General features: G+C 56.8%; 1 protein-coding gene across 2 annotated transcripts in view; it reads right to left on the reverse strand.

Annotated features, from left to right (window-relative positions):
* The window catches only part of SCUBE1 (signal peptide, CUB domain and EGF like domain containing 1), a 105017-nt gene that overhangs the window by 62836 nt on the left and 15466 nt on the right, over positions 1 to 26715 (reverse strand). For both annotated transcript variants that reach the window (XM_080661523.1, XM_080661524.1), the window contains exon 3: positions 20085 to 20213. In XM_080661523.1, coding sequence (XP_080517649.1) covers positions 20085 to 20213 — 129 coding nt within the window. The remainder of the gene's footprint in view (positions 1 to 20084; positions 20214 to 26715) is intronic.

Genomic DNA, 26715 nt, shown 5'->3' on the forward strand with positions numbered 1-26715 from the left:
AGCCTGTCTCATCCATGAGCCATGGTCCCTGGGCGGGCTCAGCTGGGGGGAGGAATCGCTCTCCTCTGGGCCTTGCTGGCAGCTCAGGGTCCCTTATCTTTACTTATGGCCGCAGCTGGGTGCTCCCAGAGGCACAGAGCGCCTGGCACGGGGGCACAGAGGCACAGAGCGCCTGGCACGGGGGCTATCCACAAAGCAGGGAGGAGGCCCCATGGGTTCTGGGCAGACTCTAGGAGGCTCCTCTCAGGAAACCCTTTTAGCGGCAACGAAAGAACTGAGGGACGTAGTGAGGAGCAAGGGCCTCCCCCCCCCCCAAAGACCCCTGCTCTGTAAGGGTCCTACGTGGGGCTCTGCCTGGCTGGACCAGCCAGGTCACCCCCTGCCCACAGCCTCCCTGGGTAAATGTGCTCCCTCCTTGAACCCTCAAATGCATCTCTGTGCCAGCAGCACGGATGGCCAGTGGTGGTGGTGCTGGGGTTGCAGACAAAGGTGCTGGAAGGCAGAGAAGGCTGAACTGCGGCTGGCTCCTGACTCGGGGCCCTCGGCTGGTGGAGCTGGGGGACACCCTCAGAAACAGATCACTCTGGTTTGGTCTGCGATGAAAGGAGACGGCCTACGCTCCTGCGGGCTGCTGCCCAGTCTGAGGCCCAGGGCCTGGGCACAGTGAGCACGCATTCATTCAGCCCAGCCAGGGAGGACGGCCGGTGTGAGGGAGGGAGACTGGGGCGCCCAGGAGGACAAAAGAGGGACCTGGCTCCAGCTCTGCTCTGCTCCCATCCGGGCCTGAGGACCAGCTGTCTGCGAAGCCCCTCCCCGACCCTCCCATATCCAAGCAGCCACAAGGCTACTGATGTTTCCTCACGTAGTACCCCTGTCTCACCTCCACTCCCTGGCATAGCCCTGGCTGGGGCTGAGGCCTTCCCTCCCAATCCCAGTGGCCACGGTGATGCCCTGGGGCCAGGGTTCCCCCCCCCCCCCCCCCGCAGTGCCCTGTGTGAGCACAGGTCTGATGCTGGGGTGGGCACACAGCCCTCAGCTGGGACTCCCACCCTCTCTGCTCAGTGTGCCCACCCCTCACGGAAACTGGCCGCCCCGACCCCACCGGCCACTGCAGGGCTGTGTCAGGGCTGGCTGGTTCCCAGCAAGCAGGGTCTCCAGAGCCGACCCAACGGGCTGCAGGCTGCTGTGCTTCCGAAAGGCCTCTGCAGCTGGTTGTGGTTTGCCCAGGAGGCTGGCGTTCTGGCCCAAGGTGCTGGTGTCTGTTTTTATTAATAGCTGGCTGTTGGTCTCACGTTGGGCCAAGAACCCAGGTTTGAGCTATTTATAAGAACTGAAAATTACTTCTGCATCCAGCTCCGGCTGCTTTGTTTCCCATGGACCTTTCACGATCTGAAAGAGACGCTGTGTTCTGCCTGGACCCCACCCATGTTTTCCTGGCTACCAAGAGTCCACTGTATGTCAGGCTCTGTGCGTGGCTCTGGCACCCCAGCTCCAGGGTGGGCCCAGGGGCAGAGGCGGAGGCACCGGGCCGTCCCAGGACCCCAACTCAACCTCCAACCCCGAGAGCTGCCTCCTGGCCCCTGGGGCTGAGGCCCGGCCCTGCCCGGCTCCCTTCAGAGGGAAGCTTAGGCAGAAAGCCTCTTGGCTATTGAGCGGTTCTTGCAAAATTGCATTTGATGACTTAAGTGTAAATAAATGAGAACCAGATGGATTAGATTTGGGGTAAAATGCACATGGGTCTCAGCTTCGGGGCCTGGGTTCTGCAGATCCAGGACACTCCCTGAGCTGTCAGAGGTGCTGGCACAGGCGGGAGTGAGGTATGGCTGGGTCTCCCGAGACCTGTCTACTTCCTGGTCTGGTCATCAGCTGGGCCTTCTCTGGGTTCCTGACTCCCCAGCAGGTCACTGGGTATAGAAGACACAGGGGTTCCCGCTGTAGCCCGGATCTGATGCAGCCCCTCGGGTTGGGCCTGAGTCCAAGCTCAAGACTGGGATGAGGTACACGAAGGGTGGGCCGGCTTTCCAGAAACAGCAAGCCCCCCACTCACATCCACACCCAAGGAGCCACCTGGGGAGCCAGCGCTCTGTTGAAGTCTGCTGGCCCCAGGGTCTGGTCACCCCATCCCTCATCCAGGCCACCTGTAATCTCAGCTGCTGCCGTAGGTCCCCCAGCAATGGCCGAGCAGCATCGGACATCTTTAAGGACTGGGAGTTGGCTGCCGAGCTCCTCCTTATAGCGATCCACACGAGGTCTCCCTGTGACAGCTGCCTACCCCTCAGGTCCCAGCGGCTGGGGTACAAGACTCAGTGAGTACTTGCTGTGTGATCCTGAGCAGCTCACTTACCTGTTTGGGGATTTGGTCTCCTTCTCTATAAAACAGGGATAATAGCAACCTGAAATTGTGTTTTTCAAAAATGTTTTTATTAGTTTTAGAGAGAGAAGGGAGAGGGAGAAAGACAGAAACGTTGATGAGAGAGACACTGATCAGCTGCCTCCTGCACGCCCCCCACTGGCAATTGAACCCACAACCTGGGTATGTGCCCCGACTGGGAATTGAACTGGTAACCTCTTGGTTCATGGGCCGATGCTCACCCACTGCGCCACACTGACTGGGCTGAAGTTGTTTTGGGAAGTAAAGGAAATAGCGGAGGTAAAGCACTTGGCGCAGAGCCTGGCACGCACACACCACGGCTAAGTGTTAGCAACTGCTAACGAGGCCGCCGCAGTGCCTCAGGGAGTCCAGATGCGCACACTCTGGGGGCAGAGTGGCAGCGAGCCGCATCCACAGGGGATGCTCAGTCTCACGCAGCCTGCGGTCTGCACCGTCATTTAATTCCAGAACATTCCATCACCCTCAAAGGAAGCCCTGAACCCACTGTCAGTCCCAATCCGCCCCTCCCCCAGCCCCTGGCAACCAAGTCCACTTTCTACCTATTTGCCTACTTTGGACATTTCATATAAAATACGGATGGAGCCATACAGTGTGGGGCTTTTTCTGTCTGATTTCTCTCAGGTGGCGTCGTGTGTTCCAGGTTCATCCGTGCTGGAGCATGTGACAGCGCGTCATCCCTTTTCATGCCTGAATACGATTCCCATGTGTGACAGGCCAGGTTATCCATGCACCCGCTGGGTTGCTCCCACTCCAGCTGTTACGACAGTGCTGCCGTGACGGCTGCTCCTGTGTTCCTGGGGCCCAGGTTCAGTTCTCTGGGGTGTACACCTAGGAGTGACACTGTTGGGTCCCGTGGTAATTCTAGGTTTAACTTTGGGGGGACTGTCAAACTGCTTCCACAGTGGCTACACACCATTTACTGTCCCACCAGCAAGAGAAGAGTTTCCAATTTCTCCACATCCTCCCTGACACTCATTATTTTCCACTGTTTGTGTTTCAACGAGATTATAACCATCCCAGCGGGTGTGAAGTGGTATCTCATATGGTTTTGATTTGCATTTCTCCAACTGACGATATGGAGCATCTTTTCATGTGCTCGTTGTCCACGCATATAGATTCTCTGAAGAACTGTCTATTCAAATCCTTGGCCGTTTTAAGACTGGGATCTTCGTCTTGTTACTGCTGAGCTGTAAGAATCCCTGTACAGCCCAGATAATAGACCAGCGGTGGGCAAACTTTTTGACTCGAGGGCCACAATGGGTTCTTAAACTGGACCGGAGGGCCGGAACAAAAGCATGGATGGAGTGTTAGTGTGAACTAATATAAATTCAAAGTAAAGGAGCGGAGGGGAGAGCAAGAGAACCGGATAGAACAGCCGGATCCGGCCCGCGGGCCGTAGTTTGCCCACGGCTGTAGACTTTTCCAGGCATATGGCCGGCAGGGACACTTTCACTCTGCGACCCTAAGTCCTTTAAAGCGGCCTCAGGCAGCACTCTGCCCTAGGAGCTCAGGACAGCTGTGGGGCCAGGCTGGCGAGGCCTGGGCTCCTGTCAGGCTCTGGCCCCAGGAGGTAGCACTATGCCATGGCTCTATCAGCCACCAACGATGCGCAAACCTCCAGGCTGCCTGCCGAGCTGCTCCCCACTCAGACAGCAGTGGCTGCCTGGCACCTGCACGGGGCTGTTCAACCGGCAGACAGACCTAACACGGTCCACACAGAACAAAGCGAAGTCTGGTCCCCCCTCCACCCTCAGCCAATGGCGGCACAACCCGCAGTCGCTTCAGCCAAAACGCTTGGTGGCCATCCTTGACACCTCCCTTCCCCGCTCCCCACCCACTCCCTCAGCAGGTGGCCCAGCAGCTCCACCTGCAAAAACCTCTGAGGAGGATGACACCTCACCTCCACCCCGGGGACCGCTGGGCCCGAGCCCCTCCTTTCTGCCGGGATCACTGGTGACCTCTCCACGGGCCTCCCTCTTCCCCCTCATCACACACCATGCAGTGACCTCCCAGTGCCAGCCAGCTGTGCTAGCCCCGCCTGAGGCCTCTAAGGCTTCCTCACTCCCCTCCCGCCCACGAGCCCCAGGGGACTGCTCCGCTACACCTCCCTCCAGCCTCCTTCCGCTCCCCGACACAGCACACGGCCTGTGTCCACGCTGTCCTCTGACCACAGCGGTCTGGTTCCCATCTCGGGGTCCTTGCACCTCCGTTCCTCCGACTGGAATGTTCTTCCCTGATCTTGGCATGGCTCCCCTCGCTCAGCCCTGAGCTCAGTCACCTCCTCAGAGACACGCCCCCCTGACCAGCAACCTAAAGCAGCGGACAAGTCGCTCCATCACATTGCCCTGCCATCTACTGGGCACTTTCACCCCCCTGGGACCGCCCCGAAAATGCAGAGCGCTTGCGTGTCACAGTAGCCAGGGCTAAACAGTGCATGGGGCACACAATCCGTGCTTACGGACCGAGTGACTGACGGAACTACCAAATACGGCAAGGGCGCGGCTGTGGCCTCGAGGCCCTGCTCCTGGCCTATCCCATCAGGGATGAGCGGAGTGGGTCGGAGGGGCTGCCCACGAGGCCCTGGAGCTCCAGGATCCAAGCAGGAAGGCAACTTAGATGAGAGCCGGGAGCGAGCGCAGGTGGGTCTTGGGTGGCAGAGGCCATGGGCCTGTCAGGGGCCAGTGAGGGCTGGTCAGAGGAGAGCTGTGCTCACTGATTTGCTGCCTCGCCTTGCCCGGGGTGAGCCCCACCATGGGGTGACCACAGCCCCACCCAGGGGAAGTGTGGGGAGTGGTCAGGAGGGGGAGGAGCAGGTGCCTTCAAACACCGCCACCCTGGGCGCTGCGGTGCCCAATGAACCACACAGCGGCTCTCGGTGTGCCCGCAAAGCCCGCAGCCTCCTCCCGCTTTGTCAGCGCCTGTCCCGGACAAGGACCACAGGCTCCCGCTGAAGAAAAGCCAGGTTCCCTGGGCTTCAGGAAGCAGCTGAAGAGGTAGGGGTTTGGAGACAGCAGGTGACCTCCCCAAGGACACTTCACTGACCTCTGTCCCCGCCACTTACAGCAAGTCCAGCCCCTCCTTTCATCTCTCCAGTGGGGGCACTCTCACCCGTGGCCTCAGGAGAGCGCTGGGTTGGGGCAGCCTGCCCTCATCTCCAATAGGACAGTGAGAGCCAGGATGGGAACTGCCCCCACGCTGGGGCCTGACAGCACAGCTGTGAGTGAGACCTGGTGGGACATCTGTGGGAGGCGCTGACACTGTTACAAATTTCTTTTGATGGGGCTAGAACGGAGGGCTGGAGAGAGGGGAGGGAGGAAAAGCAAACAAACAAATCTTGGAACCAAAGCAAGAAGCTCTAAGAAAAGAAGGGAAGTGCTCTGACAGGGTTCTTAATGAGCAGCCTCAGAAATAAACCAGGCTCAGCTGCCTGCAATTACTTCCCAGGGCCCGCTGGTGGGGCGGGCAGGGCAACCCACTGCCTGGGAGAAACTCCACGGAGCCCAGGAGGGCCCAGGAGCTGCCCGCACCGCCCCGGCTGGCACGGGGCCTCCGGCCAGCCCCTCACTCCTGACTCCAGCCAGGTCAAGGGACACTCTAGCATTCCTTTCCCAGCCTCGGGGAGGATGCCCTGAAATTCGGAACCTTTGGGCATCATTCTTCCCAATTCGATTCAGCATTTTCTTCCACCTTCTAAACGGCTGAATATAAAACCTAGGCCTTTCCACTGGCCAGGGTACTGTGGGGACCCACTATCTCCTCCTTCCCACCAGCACCGCCCGCAGGCACACCAGTCCCACCTGGGAGTTCCTGGGCGTGAGGCCCCCAGCACACCCCAGGCCTGTGCTTCCTGCCGTCCTGTTCCCCGCCCCCCTCTGCAGTCCCTGTTAACAGGCCCTGGGTGGCTCATGCAGCCACAAAAGGGCTGAGAGATGATTTTGTACTAACAGAGAATACACATTTAAGAAAGCAGCAGACAGCCCTGGCCGGTGGCTCAGTGGTTAGTGCGCTGGCCTGCGCACAGGTTCAATTCCCAGTCAAAGGCACACACCTGGGTTGCAGGTTTGATCCCTGGCACCGTGCGGGAGGCAACGGATCGATGTATCTCTCTCACCTCAATGTTCCCCCCTCTCTCTCTCTCTCTCTCTCTCTATCTCTCTCTCTCATCCCTCCTCTTCTCTCCCTTCCACTCTCTCTAAAAATCAATGGAAAAGATACCCTTGGGCGGGCTGAGCGTGGGCAGCAGGGAGCTTTGTGGAAAAGGGGGTACAGCTTGGCTGAAGCACTGGGAAGACCGCCATGCCTCCCACGGCCAACCTCACCCGTTCCAGCCCAAGTGTGCGGCCACTTCCTTTCCATGGCATGCCTCTCCTCAGAACCTCGCATAGCTCCCAATCACTTGTTCAAAACGGTGTTATTATTTTCAAACTAGAGGCCCGGTGCACAAAATTTGTGCGGGGGGGGGGTTGTCTCCTCAGCCCAGCCTGCACCCTCTCCAATCCGGGACCCCTTGGGGGTGTCTGACTGCCAGTTTAGGCCCGATCCGGGGCTTAAACCAGCAGTCGGACATCCCTCTCACAATCCTGGACTGCTGGCTTCTAATCGCTCACCTGCCTGCCCCCAACTGCCCCCCCGCTGGCCTGGTCACCCCCAAATGCCCCCCCTGCTGGCCTGGTCACCCCACGCAGCCTGCTGTTCAGTCGTTTGTTTGTCCCTCACTAACCCTGCTGCCGGCCTGGTCGTAGGCAGCCATCTTGTGAGGGCGTGAGGGTCAATTTGCATATTACCTCTTATATAGGATTAGAACTTACAAGGAATTTTGAAAAACAGTAAAAAACAAAACAAGGATCAACAGTTGGACACTTTAGCTACAACCAAAATCAGGAGGATCTATGGGCTGGTTCTCCTAGGGCAGTGGTCGGCAAACTCATTCGTTGACTGATGAGTTTGCCGACCACTGACCTAGACTCTTGATTCCAATAATTACAGGCTGTTGTTGTTCCTTGTGATTAAGCCCCCTATCCCAATGGTCGGCAAACTCATTCGTCAACAGAGCGGCAAACCGCGGCTCGCGAGCCACATTGCTGACCACTGTCCTAGGGTAGCGAGCCACTCCAACCTGCCTTCCCACCCTTCCTCTCTGAAAGCTGAGTCAGTGCCTGGTCTGTGCTGGGACTCGCTCCCGACCACCCTTCCAACCTGCTGCCTGTCCAGTTGGCTGGTGACCCTGCCCGGCCCTGTGCACTTGTCTCTACTTCACCCTGGGAGGTACATGGGGCAGCCACAGCCCTGTACGCTGGAGGGCTATTTCCTTCAGATGGCAATCATCCACGAGCTTTTCACTTTTCTCCACTCCCCACTGGACCCTCTCAATCTGACCTCCCCCAGAGCGTGTTTGCATGTGCAGCCGCCTCATCTGAAATCATCTTTCTAATGCCCACAGCTTCCTCCAAAAACATCCATTCATTCCGTTATTCCTTCACTCACCCAGCAAGGATGCAAGGCCCCGCACACAGTGCGGGGAATAAGCAGTGAGCGTGAGGTCAAAGCCGGCCCTGAGGGAGCTGCCAGGAGGAGAGAGGCAGTGAGATCAACAGAGGTAACTACTGCCTGGGTCAGAGGTCGGCAGGAAAAGAAGAGTGGGCCCTGTGAGAGGGGTCAGAGGCCACTCTGGGCAGCTGGGCAGCTGGGCAGCCTTTCTCTAAGTCACATGGGATCAGTGCAGGGAAAGGTGCTGGGTGGTGGGGTGCCGTATGTGTGTGTGTACGTACGTGTGTGTGTGCATACGTGTGTGTGTGTGTGTGTGTGTGTGTGTGTGTGTGTGTGTGGTGAGGCTGGAGCAGCAGGTGGGGCCCTAGCAGCTGTTAAAGGAGGGGCTGGGAGCCAGCTTGAGTCTGTGACATGCCCCACGTGCAGCCCATGGCTGCCAGGCTCTCCACATCCTGGGCTTTGCATCGGTCCCACGTCTCGTCTCCACGACTACGCCCAGCAGTGAGGAGAGTCTGACAGAGCCCCAGGAGGCAGCACACAAACCCCAGTGCACGATCGCCACCACATACAGTCAGGTCTGCACACAGACAACTGGACAGAACGCAGCCAGGAAAGCTGGGCCTGCCGGGCGAGCGAGCTATTGATTTCTCTGTGCGTTTCTGGGAAGATGGGTAAGTCAACAGACCTTTTCAACTCTGCGTGATCAGTACTGTGCCTGGTTGGTCCCAAGTGCCGGGTGGGGAGCAAGTGATCCTGCCCAGGAGGGCGGGGAAGAGGGGCCGGACAAAGCGGGGGCCTGGGGACGGCGGCTCGCAGGCAGGGGGAAGCACAGGGGCCTGCGGTGCTGGGGACAGCTTCACATTCAGACAGAGCGAAGGCAAGGCTGGAGTGACGCGAGAGCCCGGATCCCAGGGCCAGCTGCCAGGAGGAGAACCCCAGGAGGCTCCCACCCAGAGGACCCCACCAGCACCTGCCCCTTGCAGGCCGCGGAGGAGCCAGGGGAGGGCACACCGGCCTGTGGGGCCCTCTCCCACCTTTCAGGGAGCACCTGTGGGTGGCTAGAGACCCCAGACCAAGGCTACCCACTTCCCACAGCAAGGCCTGGCAGCGGGGCACAGGCATCTCTGCCTGCCGGCTTCTTTCCGGCTGCACGGGGCTGGGACGAGGTGGGTGGGTGGCAGGGAGGGTGCTGGGCAGGCGATGCATGGGGCTGGCTGATGGCCACGACAAACAGCCGGGGCCAGGCCTGCGGTGCTGGGAGGGGGGTCACCGCAGCACTTGTCCAGGTGCAGCCAGGCCCAGCCGCGTCCAGGGTGATCTCAAACGCCACCAGGGCGCAGGCTGCTCCAAAATAAGCAGTGTGTTGGCAGAGGGCGTGCCGCCCTGGAGGCTCGGGACGCCCTGTTTGTCCATGATGCCCCCCCCCCCCCCCCCCGTGGCACCCGGCTCAGTTCTGGTTGGGGGCATACGCTCTGGTGTAGGATATTTTTAAGGAGCCTTCACAAGACACTTATTTTTTGTTTATTTCTCCGAGTTCTGACCGAGTCCTTGGCACACGGACTACAAACAAGAAAGCTGAAGAAGCGTCTGCTGGCCTGGCCTGCCCTTTGCAGCGGGTGTTTCTCTGCTGTTTATGGCCAGAGCAGCCCTCTTCCCGGAGCCACCACACGGAGGCCTGTTCTATTCAGAGGTGGGACAGGCACCGGGGGAGTGACGACACGTCAGCCCAGTCCTACCGAGGGGAAGGCAGGCGCACGGGGAGGTGGCCCCTGACCGGAACCCAAAGGAGAGAGGGAAAGAGCAAGGCCTCCAGTGCGCCTGATGCCACTGTGCCCTGTGCTCTCACCCAGACCCCCTCCCCGGACCCCCACCGCCCCCTCCCAGGGACATCTTGGGAGAAAAAGTGAGAGCAGAGAGCTGGCCCAGAGGGGAGCTCCTGAGTCCCCACTCTGCCTTCCCCTAGAACGGAGGCTAGAAGGAGCTGGGGCGCGGAGCTGAAGAGTCCCGAGCCGCAGTGCCACCGGCCGGCTGCCAGGACACGTCCCAGCGCTGCCGCCCTGCCCCAGGCGGGCTCGGGCTCTCGCCTGTCAAGTTGCGCTCCTCTGTCAAGGTCTGCCCGCTTCCTGGCCCCCTGGCCCTCCCTCTGTCACACAAACGAGGCTGTGCTGGGCCGGGGGACAGAGAGCTACGTCACTTCAGAGCTCCGCCCCCCAAGAGGTCCCGGGAAAGTAGGGGAGACCCACCCCCAGATGGCCAGTGACAAGCGGGGGAGCTCAGGGCTGAGTCAGACGGAAGCTCAGGGGCTGTGGTGTCCAGGGGAAGGGTGCGCGCCCCCGGGAGGCTTCCGAAGGGGCTGAGTCTGAGGGGAGTCCCGAGGGACCAGCAGGGTCAGTCAAAGTGCCGACGAAGAGCACGGGGAAGGGCAATTCAGGCAGAAGGAAGAGCAGGTGCGAGGCCGCTCCAGAGCAGGAAAGGGCGGCCCGTCTCGGGAAAGGAAAGATGCTCAATATGTAGGAGATGCCAGTTCAGAGAGGAGAAGGGAGGCAGACAGGGCTGCACCTGGCAGGGACTCGGGGCCACCTGACCAAGAGCTGGGGCACTCACGCCGAGGACACGCCCTGCTGCCAAGTCGAATCACAAGACGCTAGAGGGGAAGGGGATTCCAACAGCGCTCTTGGCACCCGGGACCTCGCCGGGGTGGGGCCGGCACCATGGAGAGCCGGGCTCCAGCCCTGCCAGTTCTGCCCCCCTTTCAGCCAGAGCCAGAGCAGCAAGACCTCCCAGGACCTCCCTTGAAGTAAAGGCTCTGCTTCTGCAGACGAACCCCCGGGACCAGAAAACCATTGGTTGAACCCCATCCCTTTACTTCACACATGACAGGGAAACTGAGGCACAGAGAGGCGGGAACTTCCCAAGATCCCCAGCAAGTCTAAACCCTTGGCCCACTGCCCTTCACCAGGCACCCACCTGGCCCTGCTGCGAGCAGCTCCCGGCCGCCCCCGCCTGCCTCCCTCCGGAGCGGGCTGTGTGCAGGCCTGAGACACACCTGAGTGCCCCTCCCTCCCCCCTGCCCCATCAGCTCCCTGGTTGTGCAGTGACTGGAGAGAAGGAAGCATGTTTATAAAGACAGACAAGCACCCACTGTTTCTCTTTCTCAGGCCAAAGAATTTCCGCCTGATTACAGCTGCTGGAAGCTGGAGGAGTGGGCCCGAGTCCCATTTGTCCTGCAGATCAAGTGTGTTTAGATCACCTGAGGGGGCGCCAAGACGGGGGCGGGGGGCAGGCGTAAATAAAGAGAACGGGGAGAAACCGCGAGGGTTTACCTTAAAAAGGATTGGTGTTTACGGAGCCCCTACATGGCCGTCCGCCCGAAGCTGTTTAGTTTTACGTTACGACGGTCGGCATTTCCCCCAGCAAGAAACGTCTGTGAGCTGCCGAAGTATAAAGACAAATAAATGGAGGTTCAGGGAGCCGCACATTGCCTCCAGCTGTCCTCCCAGATGGGAGGGCGCCTTCAAAGGGCCGGGCGGGGAGGCCCTTTCATCCTGCCAGCCCGGCCTCGCAGGGAGGGCTGCGACTGCTGCGCCAGGGGACGTGTGAGCGTCCGCGGTGACTGCCTCCCACATGTGCAGCTGCGCTCCTGGGCCCGGCAGCGTCTCCCACATCCTTCCCTCTCTTCTCGCCCCGCTCGGCAGCCTCTGGGTCACCTGCTCATCCACCTCCACCTCTGATCCTAGCGGAGAGGGATCATGCCCATTTTGCAGAGAACAAAACTGAGGAAGAGGTGATGTGTCCAAGGCCACAAAATGGGTGTGCGGCTCAGCTGGGTGGGACTGGAAGCCCTGATGCCAGGGGACCCCCACGTCGAAGAACGAGCACAAAAACCAATGCAAGAGGGCGGGGCACGTTCTGACTGCGAGGGGGAGCAGAGACTTGTGGCAGGAGCTCCGTGTGGAACCCGAGTGCCCAGCCGAAGGGCTTCACACACAGCCAGGGCCCAGGCTCCTCTCTGCATCTTTGCCAGCTCGGAAAAGGCATCCGTTTCCTTTAAAAAGCGTCCCAACTTCGCATACTAGGAATGAGTGATAATGAGCTACGTCACATCTCTTGAGACCTTGTTACATGCCAGGGACTACAGTCTGAGCTCTACAGAGCTTATCTCACTGGTCTCTGCCTCATCCCTGTCCAATAAGCACTACTCTTAGCCCCATCCGACAGACGAGCATCCGAGACCCAGAGAAGGGAAGTTACTCGCTCCAGGCCACACAGTAAGTGACGGATCCAGGATTCGAAGCTGGGCAGGCTGATGCCCTCTGCTTCTTCAGGGCTGGGAATGTCATCCATCTCCTAATCGCGGGCTCCCAGCCCAGGACATGGCCCTGGGCAGGTGCTCACGCATCCTTACTGAATGAACGGGGGCTAGGACCTGTGGCTTCAATGCCATCCGGGAGTTCCCGAGGGCTGTATCAGGCCCGCGAAATCGTGTGGGCTGGCCCTGCCGAGGCATTAGGGTTGAGTTAATTAAATGTTTGACTAGATATAGCAGGCTAATTTTTAAGTTGATAATTTTGTATAAGCCCTCGAATGATGTTATAAATATCCACACGGCTTTGGCAGAGAAAAGGTCCCCCGTCCACCCCTGCTCTCACATTCCAACCGGCCCTCCCACCCCCCACCCCCAGCTGACTGCTCACAGACTTCTGAACTGGACACCATTCCCATCTGGGTGGCTGTTGATCATCTCAAACTGAACTTGGCCAAACAGACTAGAGTCTGCCCCTCTTCTCACTCCAGAATCTCTCCTGGCCCGGAGTCCCGTCTCAACCACAGCAGCATGGCCAGGCTGAAACTCCAGGCAGAAAGCTAGCAGTCGGTCCAGATCCTCCTTCTCCCTCGCCTCCCACACATCCAGTCTGTAAACAGTGTGTTAGCTCTGTTTTCAAAATATATTCTCAATTCACCACTTCTCCCCACCTCCACCACTGTCACCCTGGCCTGAGCCACCATCTCTGACCCACTACGATGGTCTCTCTCTCATTCCCTGTAACACCTTCTCTACTTAACAGTCAAAACAAATCCCTTTTAATTAAAATGTCAACAAGACTGTGTCAGTCCCTGTTGAAATGTCCCATGGCCGACCAGCTAATTTAGAATAAACCTCAGCACCCTTCTAGGCACACAAGGACCTGCAGGACCCAGCACTGCCCACTCCCGACTGCGTCTCCAGTCCCTGTCCCTGACCCTGACCCCTGACCCTCCAGGCACACTGACCTGTTCCCAAACTCACCTCGCTCGCCCCGTCCTGGGACTCTGCACCTGTCCTCCCCCTTCTGTCTGGAGGGAAGACCCTCCCTAGACTTAAACGGTGGCTTCTCCCTCCTCACTGAGGTCCCTGCACACGGGCCCTCCCCGGGGACATGGCGGGCCTCCAGAGCCGCCCTGCCTGTGCGGTGCCGTGGAGGTGGCCTCTGAGGCTGGGCTGGCAAGACTTCTGGGCCTGGTCTCGCTCTCCTGGGCCCGGTCTCGCTCTCCTGGGCCCAGCGGCCGTGCTGCGAGGAAGCCCACACCGGCCCCCACAAAAAGGCCACAGGAGAGGCTGCCTCAGGGCTCGGCTCACAGCCAACGTCAGCCGCCGGACATCAGTAGAGAAGCCTCCAGATGCTTCCAGCCTTCACGTGCTCTGAGCGGAGGCCCAGACCCGAGGAGCACTGAGAAGGCGGCCGTGCTGAGCCCCGCCTGAATTCCTGACCCCTGGCACCCACCGGAATAAAATGGTGCTGTGTGGCCCCAAGGGCCGGGGACTTATGCAGGAACAGTCTCTTAGGGTACCGCCCTGTCCAGCCACCCTCTCCTACCACTGTTTTCTTATTTCCACTGGAGTTGACCTCTCTGAACTTGAACTGATTTTACTGAGTTACGCTGACTTTATTGTCTCCCCGCCGCCTCCGCCCACGGAAGCCCCTAAGTGTGGGGAGGGGCTGCCTTTGTTCACCACTCGCTGGATCCAGCCTGTAAAACGGCGTGGGGCACACGGCAGGTGCTCAGAGCGACGTTCTGCAATAAACGAGCGGATGGCTCCCGGGGGCAGGCTCTGGAGTCACCGCTCACACAGCCCGCTCTGCCTGCCATTGGAGCCATGAGTATTTCTGTCTTTCTCACAGCCCTGGGAGTCCTGTGGCAGAGACCCCTCCATTCACCTTCCTCTGCCGTGTGCCCCGCATGGAGGTTTGCTGAGCTTGAGGGCCCAGGTCACAAGGAACTTTTACAAGTTCATTCATTCCTTCCTTCATTCTCTGGGTGAGGGGAGCCCTCTTGCCTTTTAGCATGGCTCCCACCACCTGGCTTGGCAGATACCGGGATTTCTGGATGCCCTGAGCGACTCCCAAACCCAAAGGGGATGCACAGCTAACACCCCACAGAGGGCGGTCCCTCCCGGAACTGGCCAGCCTCCCAGAGCTGGTGCTATTCCGGGCGCCATGGGGCAGGGGGCGGGCAGTGGCTTACGGCCTTGACCTGGCAAATGCACAGACTTGGGCTCTGGTCCCAGCCCCACCACTGCTGGCTGAGTGACGGCCCTCTCGGAGCTTTTGCCCCCCTCATCTGTAAGGCGGGTATTCACGGCCTCTGCCTGTGGATGCTGGGGGACGCACAGCAGAGACCCACCACAGCGCCTCACCTCGCCTCAGTGACGCGGTCCACCTAGACAGGCCAGGCACAGCGTAGGTGCTCAACAACCGAGAGCGAGAAGGTAGATGTGTTAACGGGACACGTTCCCTGCTGCCCCGCGCTATAGATGGCTCCTCTTCACAGGGAAAACAGTGCTGAGAAGAAAGTCCAAAACTCAAACTGTGAGCAGCCCGGAAAAACGTGCTTTTCAGTAAGTCCGGGGAGCCTGGGGCCGACGGAAACATCTGGCTGGGTGAACTAATGGCTGTGGAGGAAAGGAGCCTGGCTTGGTGGGGCGGGGAGAAGCGATCCGCTGCTGGTTCTAATTTAGGATGAAAAAAGCCGAGTCTATTAGCCTAAATATTGCTCTTATGTCCAGTTGCACGGAGTTTGGAATAATATTTTTCAAGCAGAACTACTGCTATTTCAGTAATTACGATGCTAAAAGCAGTCGTTTGGGGTGGAGCGAGGATCTCATCGCGGTTTGAATCCCTCTGGTGTCACTTTCTGTTACATTTGAGAAATTCCTCAATAAAGATGTCAAACAGAGAGAGGGTTTTGTTCCCCCGAGGACAGACTTGGCCACCCTCCAGGACACAGTCCCAAGCAAGCCATCGCCACGAGAAAATAACCTCTCCGCTCAAAAGAAAAGAAGAGGTTCCACTGTGAAAAGTCTGGCACGAAAACGGCCCTTAAGCCGCCGGCCTCATTGCTCCTAATTAACTCGGAATGCTTCTCAACCTCCCGGCCAGGGTTCATCCCAGCCTCGACCCTCAGGAATCCAGCGCTGGTGGAGAGGAATGTTACACCCAGACGAGACTCTTGACCCAGACTTCTGGGGACAGAACAGGAGATGCAAAGCCGCCCAACTGTGCCCGATGGGTGAGGGCTTGTGGGTGGGGCCCAGGGGGACTGACCAGAGACGGTCAGGACTGCACACGGCAGCCAGAAGCTCCTAACACGCGGCCTCTCGCAGCCCCCAGCACCCACAGGGGCAGGTTTTCTGCTGGACGTCTCAGAGGCAGCGTGAGCACAGTTACTACCGAGGCCAAGCAGATAGGCGCACAACCAAGGCTGGCTGGCTGTGAGCAACAGGAAGTGGTGGGGACTGTAGCAAACAGGACAGGCCACCCCCACCCCAAGGGGACACTGCTCTTCCACCTGGCCAGGGCCCAGGCACTGGGGGTTCCCTCTCTGCCTGTCCTGCGGCTGCAGCTCTCCTCGTGGAGTCAGAAGTCCACAGAGGGTCATGTGCACCTGGAACCCCTACCTGCCATTCTGGACCACGTTCTGGGTTCTTGAGACCCTACAATTCCCTGTCCGAGTGGCCCACGCCTGTCTCTCTGAGGGACAGATGACACTTAGGACCAAGCAGTAGCAAAAGGGAAAGGTGGGCTGGGGGCCAAGAGCCCGAGCTTGAGCGCTCAGACGGTGTGTCCCAGGCCCCGGGGGTGGGAGAAAGCCAGGGGCCAGGAGAAGGGGTGGGAGCAGGCCTGGTCACACCTCCACTTTCTGGCACAAACTCCAAGGAGACCTACAAGTCTAAATTCCAGTCTAACCTCCCCAGGCGCAAGGTAGGAATACGTGTCAAGGTTGAACAGACTGAACACATTCTAGTTCTGAAGCCTCATAATGACTTTTACATATTTAGCCACATGGGATACGAGCCGCCATTGTATTCCTGCCAAAGCCCCATAAGCGCCAGGGGCTGGGGCCTGGCCAAGCAGGAAGAATGCTGGAAGTACGGAGTTTTATGTTATACGCCTCGGTGTTTTCAATGCTGGCAACTCCTTCAATGATGATGACGATGACAAATGCTGTGGGGCTAGAGCAAGGGCGCAGGCGGCTGAGGACTGTGGCCGCCAGCCTGCACCTTCGGCACCAACAGGACACCCCCCAGCACCGGGGCAGGACCTCCCAGCCGCACACAGCTCGCCACAGCCACCTCCACAGGTCACTCACAGTGACCTCAGACACAGGTACTACCGACCCGCTTCCGAGGCAGGGGAACCGAAGCTCGGAGGGTCTGAGGAACTGGTCCCAAACCGTAAGCTCGAGTGGCGGTGCGGAATGCGAGGCTACACCCTCACGGTGCAAGCCCACTCCGTACAGCGCGATTCGTTTCTCCCTGCACTGACCCCCGCACTTAACTCCCACTGCACTTTACGGATCAGGGCGCCGAGGCTCCGAGGGGTCCTGTGGCCAGTGCGGTTCGGGTCTGTGGGCACCAAGGTCTGACTTCTCTAGAGCGGAGCTGTGTCTTGAGAAGGAAAAAGCCCAAAGAGTCCGCTGGGAAGGGCCTGCCCTCAGCGGAAAGCAGAGGAGAGAGAACCTTTCTCGGCCGCCCTGTGTGCGAGTGAGAGCCGCCCGCAGTCCAATCTGTGCTCGGGGGTGGGTGGGGACTACTGGGTCCTGTAAGTGAATCCGTCGGAACAGAACCCGCTGTGAAGACAATGCTGTTGAAACAGAGACCCACACGGATTGCACCGTCAGGCTGGAGGCGCTGGTGGGCCTGCCTCAGCCAAGAACAAAGGCGCAGCCACGCGCTCTGCACAGGTGAGAGCGCTGTGGCCAGAAGGGCCCGGGGCTCAGATGCGGCCCAGGCTGTGGATGGCGGGCTTGAGCCCCACCAGGTCTGGGAGGCATGAGACAGCCCACCTCATTTACCTCCCCGAGGGTCGGTGATCAGACGCCCGCTTCACCCGAGTGCCCAGTGTGCCCTGCTAGGTGCCCCACAGCCATGATCGCATTCAATCCGCACAGGACCCTGACCGCAGGGACTCCGAATTCCACTTCACAGGGGGAAACTGAGGCACGGGGGGAGGTGACTGGCCAAAGGTCACACCGCTGAGAGCCCGGCAGGGCCGGACTGGAGCCCAGAACCGGCAGCTCCCGAGATCCGTCCTCCTGACCATGGGGTGCTCCCGCCCACTGTGCACAGCCCTGCCAGCTCTGCCTTCGCAGACTAATCAACTACAGAAACATGCTCTCTCCATCACCCGAAAAGGGGGCAGACTGGTAAAGCCAAGGGCTTACGCTTTGGGGGGCGGGGGGGCTCAATAGATAACACTTGGACGGTAATGAACTCGGCATCTGGCCCTATAAATGCTGTACAGCCCGTTCTTTACAATCTAATCAAAGGCTCTGCTCACTTCCGCAGCCCCACCTCCCATGGCTCCTGCCGCCCACCCTGAGCCTGGCCTCAGAGCCACCCACCACTTGTTACAGCAAGCTGCTCCCCGCCTCCGGAGACCCTGCTCCATGCAGCCTTCTCTGCCCCAAGGAGTCAGCCCTCCTCCACCCCACCAGCGCCCTTGCAGGGGGGCAGTCTTCCCAGGCCCCCCTGGGCTTCAGCAGCCTGCCGTCCAGACGTCCGTTTTCCGAGCTCACTGTGGGTATAATTACCTGTTCACAGATCTGTTTCCCATAACAAGCCCGTCCGAGGGCCAACAGGCATTAACCAAAAACAGGCAGGGAATCTCAGGCGAACACACCACGAAGAGGAAAGGTCAAGAGCACGTGGGACGTCACGCCCCCTGTGCCACCCACCGGCATACCAGCTGGCACGGGGGCAGGGGTGCCAAGTGCTTCAGGAAGCACTGCGGCGAAAGCCATGAAGAATCCAAATGTTCCTCTGACCCAGCAGTTCCACTTCTGGGAAGAACTGCTAAGGCCACAATTAGGAAAATGAGCGGGGGAAGGTTTATGCCCAGAATCACTGCTAGATTCTCATGGTTAAAAACAAACAAGTCAGATAAGCACACAACCTGAATGTCCAACCACAAAGGGTGGCTGGCCACCTAGCGCAGCAGTTGCCAACCGGTGGTCTGTGAGGTCTGAAAGGTTGGTGACCGCTGACCTAGAGCAATGCTCACGCTCGTCTATTGACCATGTGCACCTACTACGTGCCGGCCACTTCACCTTCACACCTGGTGAAGCAGGCAGCACGACTGCCCCTGTTTACAGCCGGGACTCCCGAGGCTCAGAGGCCAGGATGACAGTAACAGCCACTGAGTGTTGGGAGCCTGTGCCGGGCACGCACGCTTCTCAGCTGCCCGACGTGATCTCAGTTACTGCTCACAGCTGAACACCCGAGGCTCTTCACACCCTCCCTCCGCCAACGAGGGACTGAGGCCCAGGGACATCAGTAACTATTCCCAGCCACGCTTCTGCCAAATCCACGGCTTTAACCCTGGGCTCCCGCCCTCCGGCCCAGGGTCACTCGGCAGCCAGGTGCGTAGGGGACAGTGTGATCTACAAGCAGAGGAACACCCGAGGCTCCTAGAAGCTGGGAGAGGAGCCCAGAACGGAGTCTCCCTGGAAGCCCTGGGAGGGACCAACCCTGCTGACACCTTCTCTTCAGATCTCTGGCCTCCAGACCCGAGGAGAAGAAACTTCTGCTGTTCAAGCCCCTCAGTTTGTTACTCTGTTTACAGCAACCTCCAGTTATCAGTGGCTTATCAGACGAAGAGGCAACTGGAAAAATGGCAGTAAGAGGGGGGCCAGGTAAACATACCTGAGGGAGGCTCACATGAAGTTCAAGGGAAAATCAAGGGCCAAAACCAGGCTGACCACTAATTACTACGGTGAAATCACACCTGGGGGCAGGGAGGGGACTGAGAGGAAATACACCAGCGTAACTAAGACGCTTCCTAACGCTTTTATCCCTGTTCTACACGTTTCCAGTTTTATCCAGCAAGCTTGCGTTACTCTGATAAATTTTATACAACTGGCTTACAATATCCAATGGAACCATGAGACTCTGGAGGTATAGCAGAATCCTTGTTATGGGGTGAATTGTACTCCCCCAGATCTCCAGATCTCCAGTACCTCTTCTGTTGAAGCCCTAATCTCCAGTACCTCAGCACGGGACTGTATTTAAGACAGGGCCTTTTCAGGGGTTATTAAATTGAAAACTGGTTAGACTCCAATAAGACTGGAGTCCTCGTAAGAAGAGGAGATTAGAACACACAGAGAAAGACACCAAATACATGGATGCACGAATGACCATGTGAACACCCAGTAGGGAGGTGGCCATCTGCAAGCTGAGCTGAGAGGCCTCAGAAAAAACCCAAAAGAGCCACACTTCGACTTCTGACGTCTAGCCTCCAGGACGGTGAGAAAAGAAATTCCTGCTGTTTAAGCTCCCTAGTGTGTGCTATTTTATTATGGCAGCTCCAGGAAATTTATTTTATTATTACTTTTTATATATATTTTATTGATTTTTTACAGAGAGTAAGGGAGAGGGATAGAGTTAGAAAAATCGATGAGAGAGAAACATCAATCAGCTGCCTCCTGCACACCTCCTACTGGGGATGTGCCCGCAACCAAAGTACATGCCCTTGACCAGAATCGAACTGGGACCCTTCAGTCCGCAGGCCGACGCTCTATCCACTGAGCCAAACCGGTTAGGGCAGCTCCAGGAAATTTAAGACAAAGAGCCGAAAGAGAGCCAGCCTTCCCCCAGCGCCCCGCACGGCAGCTGGAGCTGAGGAAGAGGCAGGTGTGCCCAGCAGGCAGGGCACGGGCCAGCACTCACCCAGGCAGTTGTGTCCATCGTGTGCCAGCATGAAGCCGTCGAAGCAGGTGCACCTGTAGTTCCCCGGGATGTTGATGCACTCGTGGACACAGCCCCCGTTGTAGGAGTCGTTCTCACACTCGTCGATGTCTGCAAAATGAGGGGCATGAGAGGGGTCAGAGGAAGAGCCTGGGGTCCCCTCTCCCCGCCTCCGCTGAAGGCACCCGGGCATGACTAGCTAGGGCAGTGGTCGGCAAACTCATTAGTCAACAGAGCCAAATATCAACAGTTCGATGATTGAAATTTCTTCTGAGAGCCAAATTTTTTAAACTTAAACTTCTTTTAACGCCACTTGTTCAAAATAGACTCGCCCAGGCCGTGGTATTTTGTGGAAGAGCCACACTCAAAGGGCCAGAGCCGCATGTGGCTCGAGAGCCGCAGTTTGCCGACCACGGAGCTAGGGGATGACTCAACAGGCATTCACTAGAACTCTCGTGGGGGGGCTGGGACCCAAAGATTACCAAGGTGAAGATCCTGGCTCTGTACCGAGGCTGACCACACCCTGCAGAGCTGGGCCGTGTGCAGACCTTCCAGCTCCCACCATCCTGCAGCAGGCAAGTCCCCCCCAGCTCAGCCTCCTTCGAAAGCCCCTCAACACCAACAGCATGTGGGGACCCCGTGTAACCTCCAAACTGGATCTCTTCGCCCCTTTGAAGGCCTCCCACAGATGGAGAGCCCATTACTCATGAAGCAGGGAGAATCAAATAAAAGAACTTCGCATGCCACCGAAAAGCGCAACCTCCGGAATAACAGCAAGTCCACACACTCCCTCCAAATAGTTTCCTTTCACGTCAGCATCTGAATTCTCAATTTCTACCGCCCCGGTGGCCTTGTTATAACAAAGGCTCTGTCTCATAAACAATGGCCAATAGCCTTTGTACGGGTCACCCTTTTTGCTGTTTTAAGTCTTTTTTTTTTTTTTTTTAACATTTCCCATCAGGGTTCAAGGGGCTATCAGTTCTGGCGTTCCAGAGAGACTGGAGAGACTCGGAGAATAGCAGGAACGCCCAGTTACCATACAACGAGCTGACAACGCCATGCAGCGTGATCTCTCTCAGTCCCGCGCGAACTCGGGGACGCAGGCGCTCTCACCACTATTCCAGTTGCGCAAAGCACCGGAAGCACAGGGCGGCTAACACCTTGCCAAAGGTCACCCCCGTACGAAGCAGCACACGGGGGATTCGAACCAGTGTGGCCTGGCCCGGGAGCCCAGGCGGCCAGAGCTGGCCGCGTCTCAACCGCCACGGGGAACCTGGAAACCAGAGAAGCAGGGAACGGGAAGCCGGAAGTGCCCTCACAGCAGAATCGGAAATGCGACACAGTGGGCCGGAAGTGCCCAGCTAAGCAGGACCGGAAGTGCCTCGGAAGAGGGTACAGCCTGGGAAGAATCGGTCCGTCTCCTATGCAGTTGAAGAGGGATTTTTGAGGTGGGTTCGGCTCTGAAAGCTGGGGTGGGGCCAGCCTGGGGGAGAGGGGGGGCTAAATAAATGCAAGCCTCGCCACGCCTTCAAATGCCTGAGGAGCTGGCGCAGGGAGACACCCAGCTCCAGGCTGTCCACATTGGTCCACCCAGTACGGGTAGGCCAGGGGGTCAGTTAGCGTTCACAGGGAGGCAGGTCCGTCGGGACGATAGAGGCGGTCTCAGGAGGGAGTGAGCTCTCTGCCTCCGGAGGTGACCAGGCACTGTCACCAGGACCCCTGCCAGCCAGGAGCACCTGCGGGGCTCACTTCAGTGGAAATAGCATGAAAGCTCCTGCATCCAGGGTCTGGGCTGTGCAGCCTGCTCCTGTGCCCGCCCACACAGCCGCCAGGAGGGGAGGACAGACTAGCCCGGGTCTCCAAAACTGCCCGAGACTTTTTCCTAACCTGTCTGCAGTGGCCATCAGCATCAGCTGGGAAGCAGACTCAATTCTGCAAGTCATTTGAATTGTTTTTAATCTTATGTTTAATGCACTTAGACATTTTAAATAACATTATAGGAGGATATAAGATTTTATGTTGGAAAAGGCACCTGGGTTTGTAAAGACTGAGATATTATCTCCCAGTCTCTGCAGCCCTGACCTTTCACCAGGTGGGTTTCACCCAGGTACACCGACCGCTTCTCCCCGTGGATCTTCCACAGGCACTGCGGTCCACCTTGAACTCATCAGCCGGCACTTTCTGGGGTGCCCCATCCAGTGAATATCCTTCCACCTCTCTGCGGACATCCAATCACTTACCAAAGCATGGCTCTCCTACACTGTTAACATGGTTACCGTCTGCCCACGGGTCACCCATTTCCACTACTATCTGATCTGAACCAGCAGCCCCCAAACTGTTCCCTCCTTTCCTTCATTCAAGAAGGTGACTCTGTAGAAGGTGGCCTGGTCCCAACTCTGAGAGTGGAATTTACTGGGTGGCTTTACTGGGCGGGCACAGGACTTAGGTTGGATGAGTCAGGCTGAGGGAAAGGACTTTTATTTCGCGCTTGGGTAAAAGAATTCATTTCCTCCTTCCCTCCCTCCCTCCCTCCCTCCCTCCCTCCCTTCCTCCATCGTTGTACCTTAGAAGGAAATATGCAGGCATCTACCCCTGAAACATGCCAGCCCATTTAGCAGCCCTCTAGAGTAGGCATTTTAACTCCATGTTATGGTTCAAACTGAAGTTCACAGAGGTTGGGTCATTGCTTCAGGTCATGCAGTAAGTCACAGGACAAGGGTCAGAACAAAGGCCTTTCTGTCTACAAAGCCCGCGTCCTTCCTAATAAGTCAGAGCGCCCATGGAATGCCAGGCTTTGGCAAAGTCCTTTATTTAATCCTTGGCACATTCACACTGTGTACCAAGAAAGTATTATCCAGTCATCCAAACACCCACTCATCCACACAAACACACCTATCCGTCTCCTACCCAAATGGCCAGCCCTGTCCACTCCATTATCCATCCATATAATCACTGTATTGGCTACCCACTCAAATAGCCACCCAGCCATCCTTCCATTTGTCTATTCATGCAAAATTTATCCATCTAAATATCCAGTCAGCTGACCATCCTCCTATTCATCCAATCACCTATTATTCACCCATTCATTTATCCAGCCAAACATCCGCACCCATATAACTAAACACACATCCACCATCGAAACATTCAGCCAGACACCTATCCTTCTATTCATCTAAACATCCATCCACCCAAACCTCCATTCACTCATCCATCCATCCACATAGCTAACCACCTATCCACCAATTCATTGATCCAAACACCCATCTATCCAAACACACATCCAAACCCCTACCCACTCGTCTATCCAGTCAAAAAGTCACTCATCCATCCGAACACTACTCATCCACCCACCAATTCCAACATCACCCATCCAAACTGCGTATAAAACATATACAATAAAATGTCCAAAAAGAATAAGATGTTAGGATGAAGAAAAAAATAGGGGTTGAAGAATAAAAGAAAGCTGGTGAAAGTATGCAGAAATGCATTCAGTAATTCCAGCACAATTTCCAAAGGCCACAGATACGGCTCTGAGCTTCCTAGAGCCAAAGCAAAGAAAGAAACACCATCAGCTACAGAGTCACCACATCCACCAAGTGCACTAAGACCAGCTGTTTAATGGTGGAAAGACCTGAGGAAAATGTTTCTTCCCCTGATAACAATAATCGGACACCCCACTCTGCCTGGCATAGTTCCAGTTTTTGCCGGCTGTCTGGGTATAATTATTAACAGCATGCTTTTCACTATCAGAATGATAAATTATTTGATCACCATACTCATAAGGCATAATAAAGAGATTGCTGAAAAGTCAATTAAACAACATTAGCCTGTTCCCTCGACTCCCCACAGCGGAGGCCACAGCCGATTCTAATGGGCTGAAGAGTGCAGGAATGCTCGACGCTCATATCTCTTACCATAATCCATCCCCTCGGAGTTCCCCATATATCCGAGTATCTCTGCAAACGATCAGTTCCTTTCCGGTCCCCGGGCCTGAGTCTTCTCCCGGCCTCTGAGGCCAGCCTGCTTCGCACCAGCATCCTGGGCAGAGACTATATGCTCACAAATGAGCCCCCGCCCTTGTTTTCTGAGTCTGTGCCTTGCATTTTTGTTTTTTAACATCATGTGAGCCTCCTCCTTTAATACATAGGAGATAAACACACAAACAAATCAACTGCACAAAGCCTCTGGCAAAGCAAGCGGGTTTATTACTGTGATAAACGTCCACGGCCCGCCAGGTTCAGCCCACGTTCTGAGAACCGTTAAAGCCAGGTAATGAGGAAGAAGGTGGGGTGGGGAGAGGAGGAGGTAATGGAGGGGGGCAGAGCCAAGCTCTCTGGGTGTTTATTCTTTTTTTAAATCCTCACCTGAGGATATTTTTCCAGTGACTTTTAGGAAGAGTGGAAGGGGCGGGGGGGAGAGAAAGAAACATCATGTGAGAGAGACACAAGGATTGGTTGCCTCCCACACGGCTTGGGGTTGGAGCCTAAAACCGAGGTACAGGCTCTTGACTGGGAATTGAACCCGGCACCCTTCGGTCTGTGGGCCGATGCTCTAACCACTGAGCAACCAGCTAGGGCTGGATGTTTATTCTTTTTTTAAAAAATATATATTTTATTGATTTTTTACAGAGAGGAAGGGAGAGGGATAATTAGAAACATCCATGAGAGAGAACCATCGATCAGCTGCCTCCCGCACACCCCCCACTGGGAATATGCCCACAACCAAGACACATGCCCCTGACCGGAATCGAACCTGGGACCCTTCAGTCCGAAGGCCAAGGCTCTATCCACTGAGCCATACCAGTCAGGGCTGGATGTTTATCCTTAACGGACTGTTGTGGGTTGAACTGTGTCACCCCAAAAAAGATGAGTTAATGTCCTAACCTCTGCTATCAGTGAATGTGACCTGATTTGGAAATAGAATCTTTGCGGATGTAATTAAGAGGAAATCATATTGGAGTCGGGTGGGCCCTAATCCAATGACTGGTGTCCTTGTAAAAGGAGGGAAATTTGGGTACAGACACAGAGAGGATGTTGGGACAGAGGAGAACACCATAGGAAATCACACAGACACACAGGGAAGAGGGCCACGTGACAACCGAGGCAGAGACGGGAGTGGGGGAGCTGCGTGGGAAGCCGGTGTGAGCACTGCCCCCGTTGACGACGCAGAGACCGAGGCACAGCATGGCTGAGGCCCTCGTCTCCAGCCCTGAGCCGGTGGCTGTGCTCAAATGCAGGTGCTCTACTTGTTGGAGCCACGTCCTCGGGGTGCACGGGGTGCATACTCTTAAAAACGCTTCAGGGCTCCAAAGAGTTATTAAGGTGGGAGGTTATGTCATTCATTGTCCTCGAGGGTGAGGGCTGGTGACAGGGATGGTCCTACAAGTGGGAAGGCAGGGAGGACAAACCGTCGGAATCTGACGTGTGCTGAGGGCAGGAGTGCGACGGATCGCCCGGGCGTCCCTGCCCTCGCTCCGGCTGGGATTTTTTTTTTGATGAAAATGCAATTCCCAACAGAAAACATCTCCCGGCATTCAGCAGAGCAGAGGAAAGCAGCAGGGGATTTTAGGTCACAGGGTCCCGCGTTTCCTGTACTGAACCCACAGCACACACGAGCCCACAGCTGCATCGTGTGCCAGCAACTCAGTGAGGTGAGTTCATTTTTTTCCATTTAATTCAAAATTAACTCTTGCTGCCCCTGTAAGATATCTACTCATTCCGTGGTGCCTAGGTTCTGAAAGAGTCTATCGCAGTGAGTCAGAGTGCGGTCTCCTTTTATTTTAATACTATTTCAGGGCATTTGCCTAAAAATCAGGACTGACTGCAAAGGTTCTCAAAACAAGGATTTTTTAAAAATGGAAGTCTAGCCAAAACCGGTTTGGCTCAGTGGATAGAGCGTCAGCCTGCGGACTGAAGGGTCCCGGGTTCGATTCCGGTCAAGGGCATGTAACTTGGTTGCGGGCACATCCCCAGTAGGAGGTGTGCAGGAGGCAGCTGATCGATGTTTCTCTCTCATCGATGTTTCTGACTATCTATCCCTCTTCCTTCCTCTCTGTGAAAAATCAATAAAATATATTTAAAAAAAAAAAAAATGGAAGTCTAGTTGGTGTACAATCTTACGTCAGCTTCAGGTGTGCAATACAGTGACTCACCGTTTACATGTGTGACAATGGGAAAAGGAGGCTTGTGAGAGCGACCGCCCTCCCCTCCCAGACCATTACTGCAAATGTCTTCTCATTTCCCCTCGAAATGGGCATTTTTCTCGACATTCCTTGCAGACAGTGGAGACCAAACACTCTCACAAAGACGCCTTCGCTGGCTGGCCAGCGCGTCTCCCCCTTTGTCTGGGGCTTCAGGAAAACCATGGCTGCTCGGATCAGGCACCCGCTCCGGGAGAGAGGTACGGCGTAGGAAGCGGAGTCCTTGTTGGTGAATGAACCTTAATCTGGTTTGCTGGCTAATTATGCTCCAGGGAAGGCAGTTCGGCGGAGCCGCCGAGCAGGAAGGATTAGGCCTCCCCGTCTCCGGCGGCACAGGGTTAAGCTCTGGGTCTGTGATGACTGAGTAATGAGACCCGCTCTCTGTGGACCTCGGGCCTCCATCCATCAGGCTCC

Source organism: Plecotus auritus, assembly GCF_963455305.1.
Source record: "Plecotus auritus genome assembly, chromosome: 3".
Lineage (NCBI taxonomy): Eukaryota > Metazoa > Chordata > Mammalia > Chiroptera > Vespertilionidae > Plecotus > Plecotus auritus.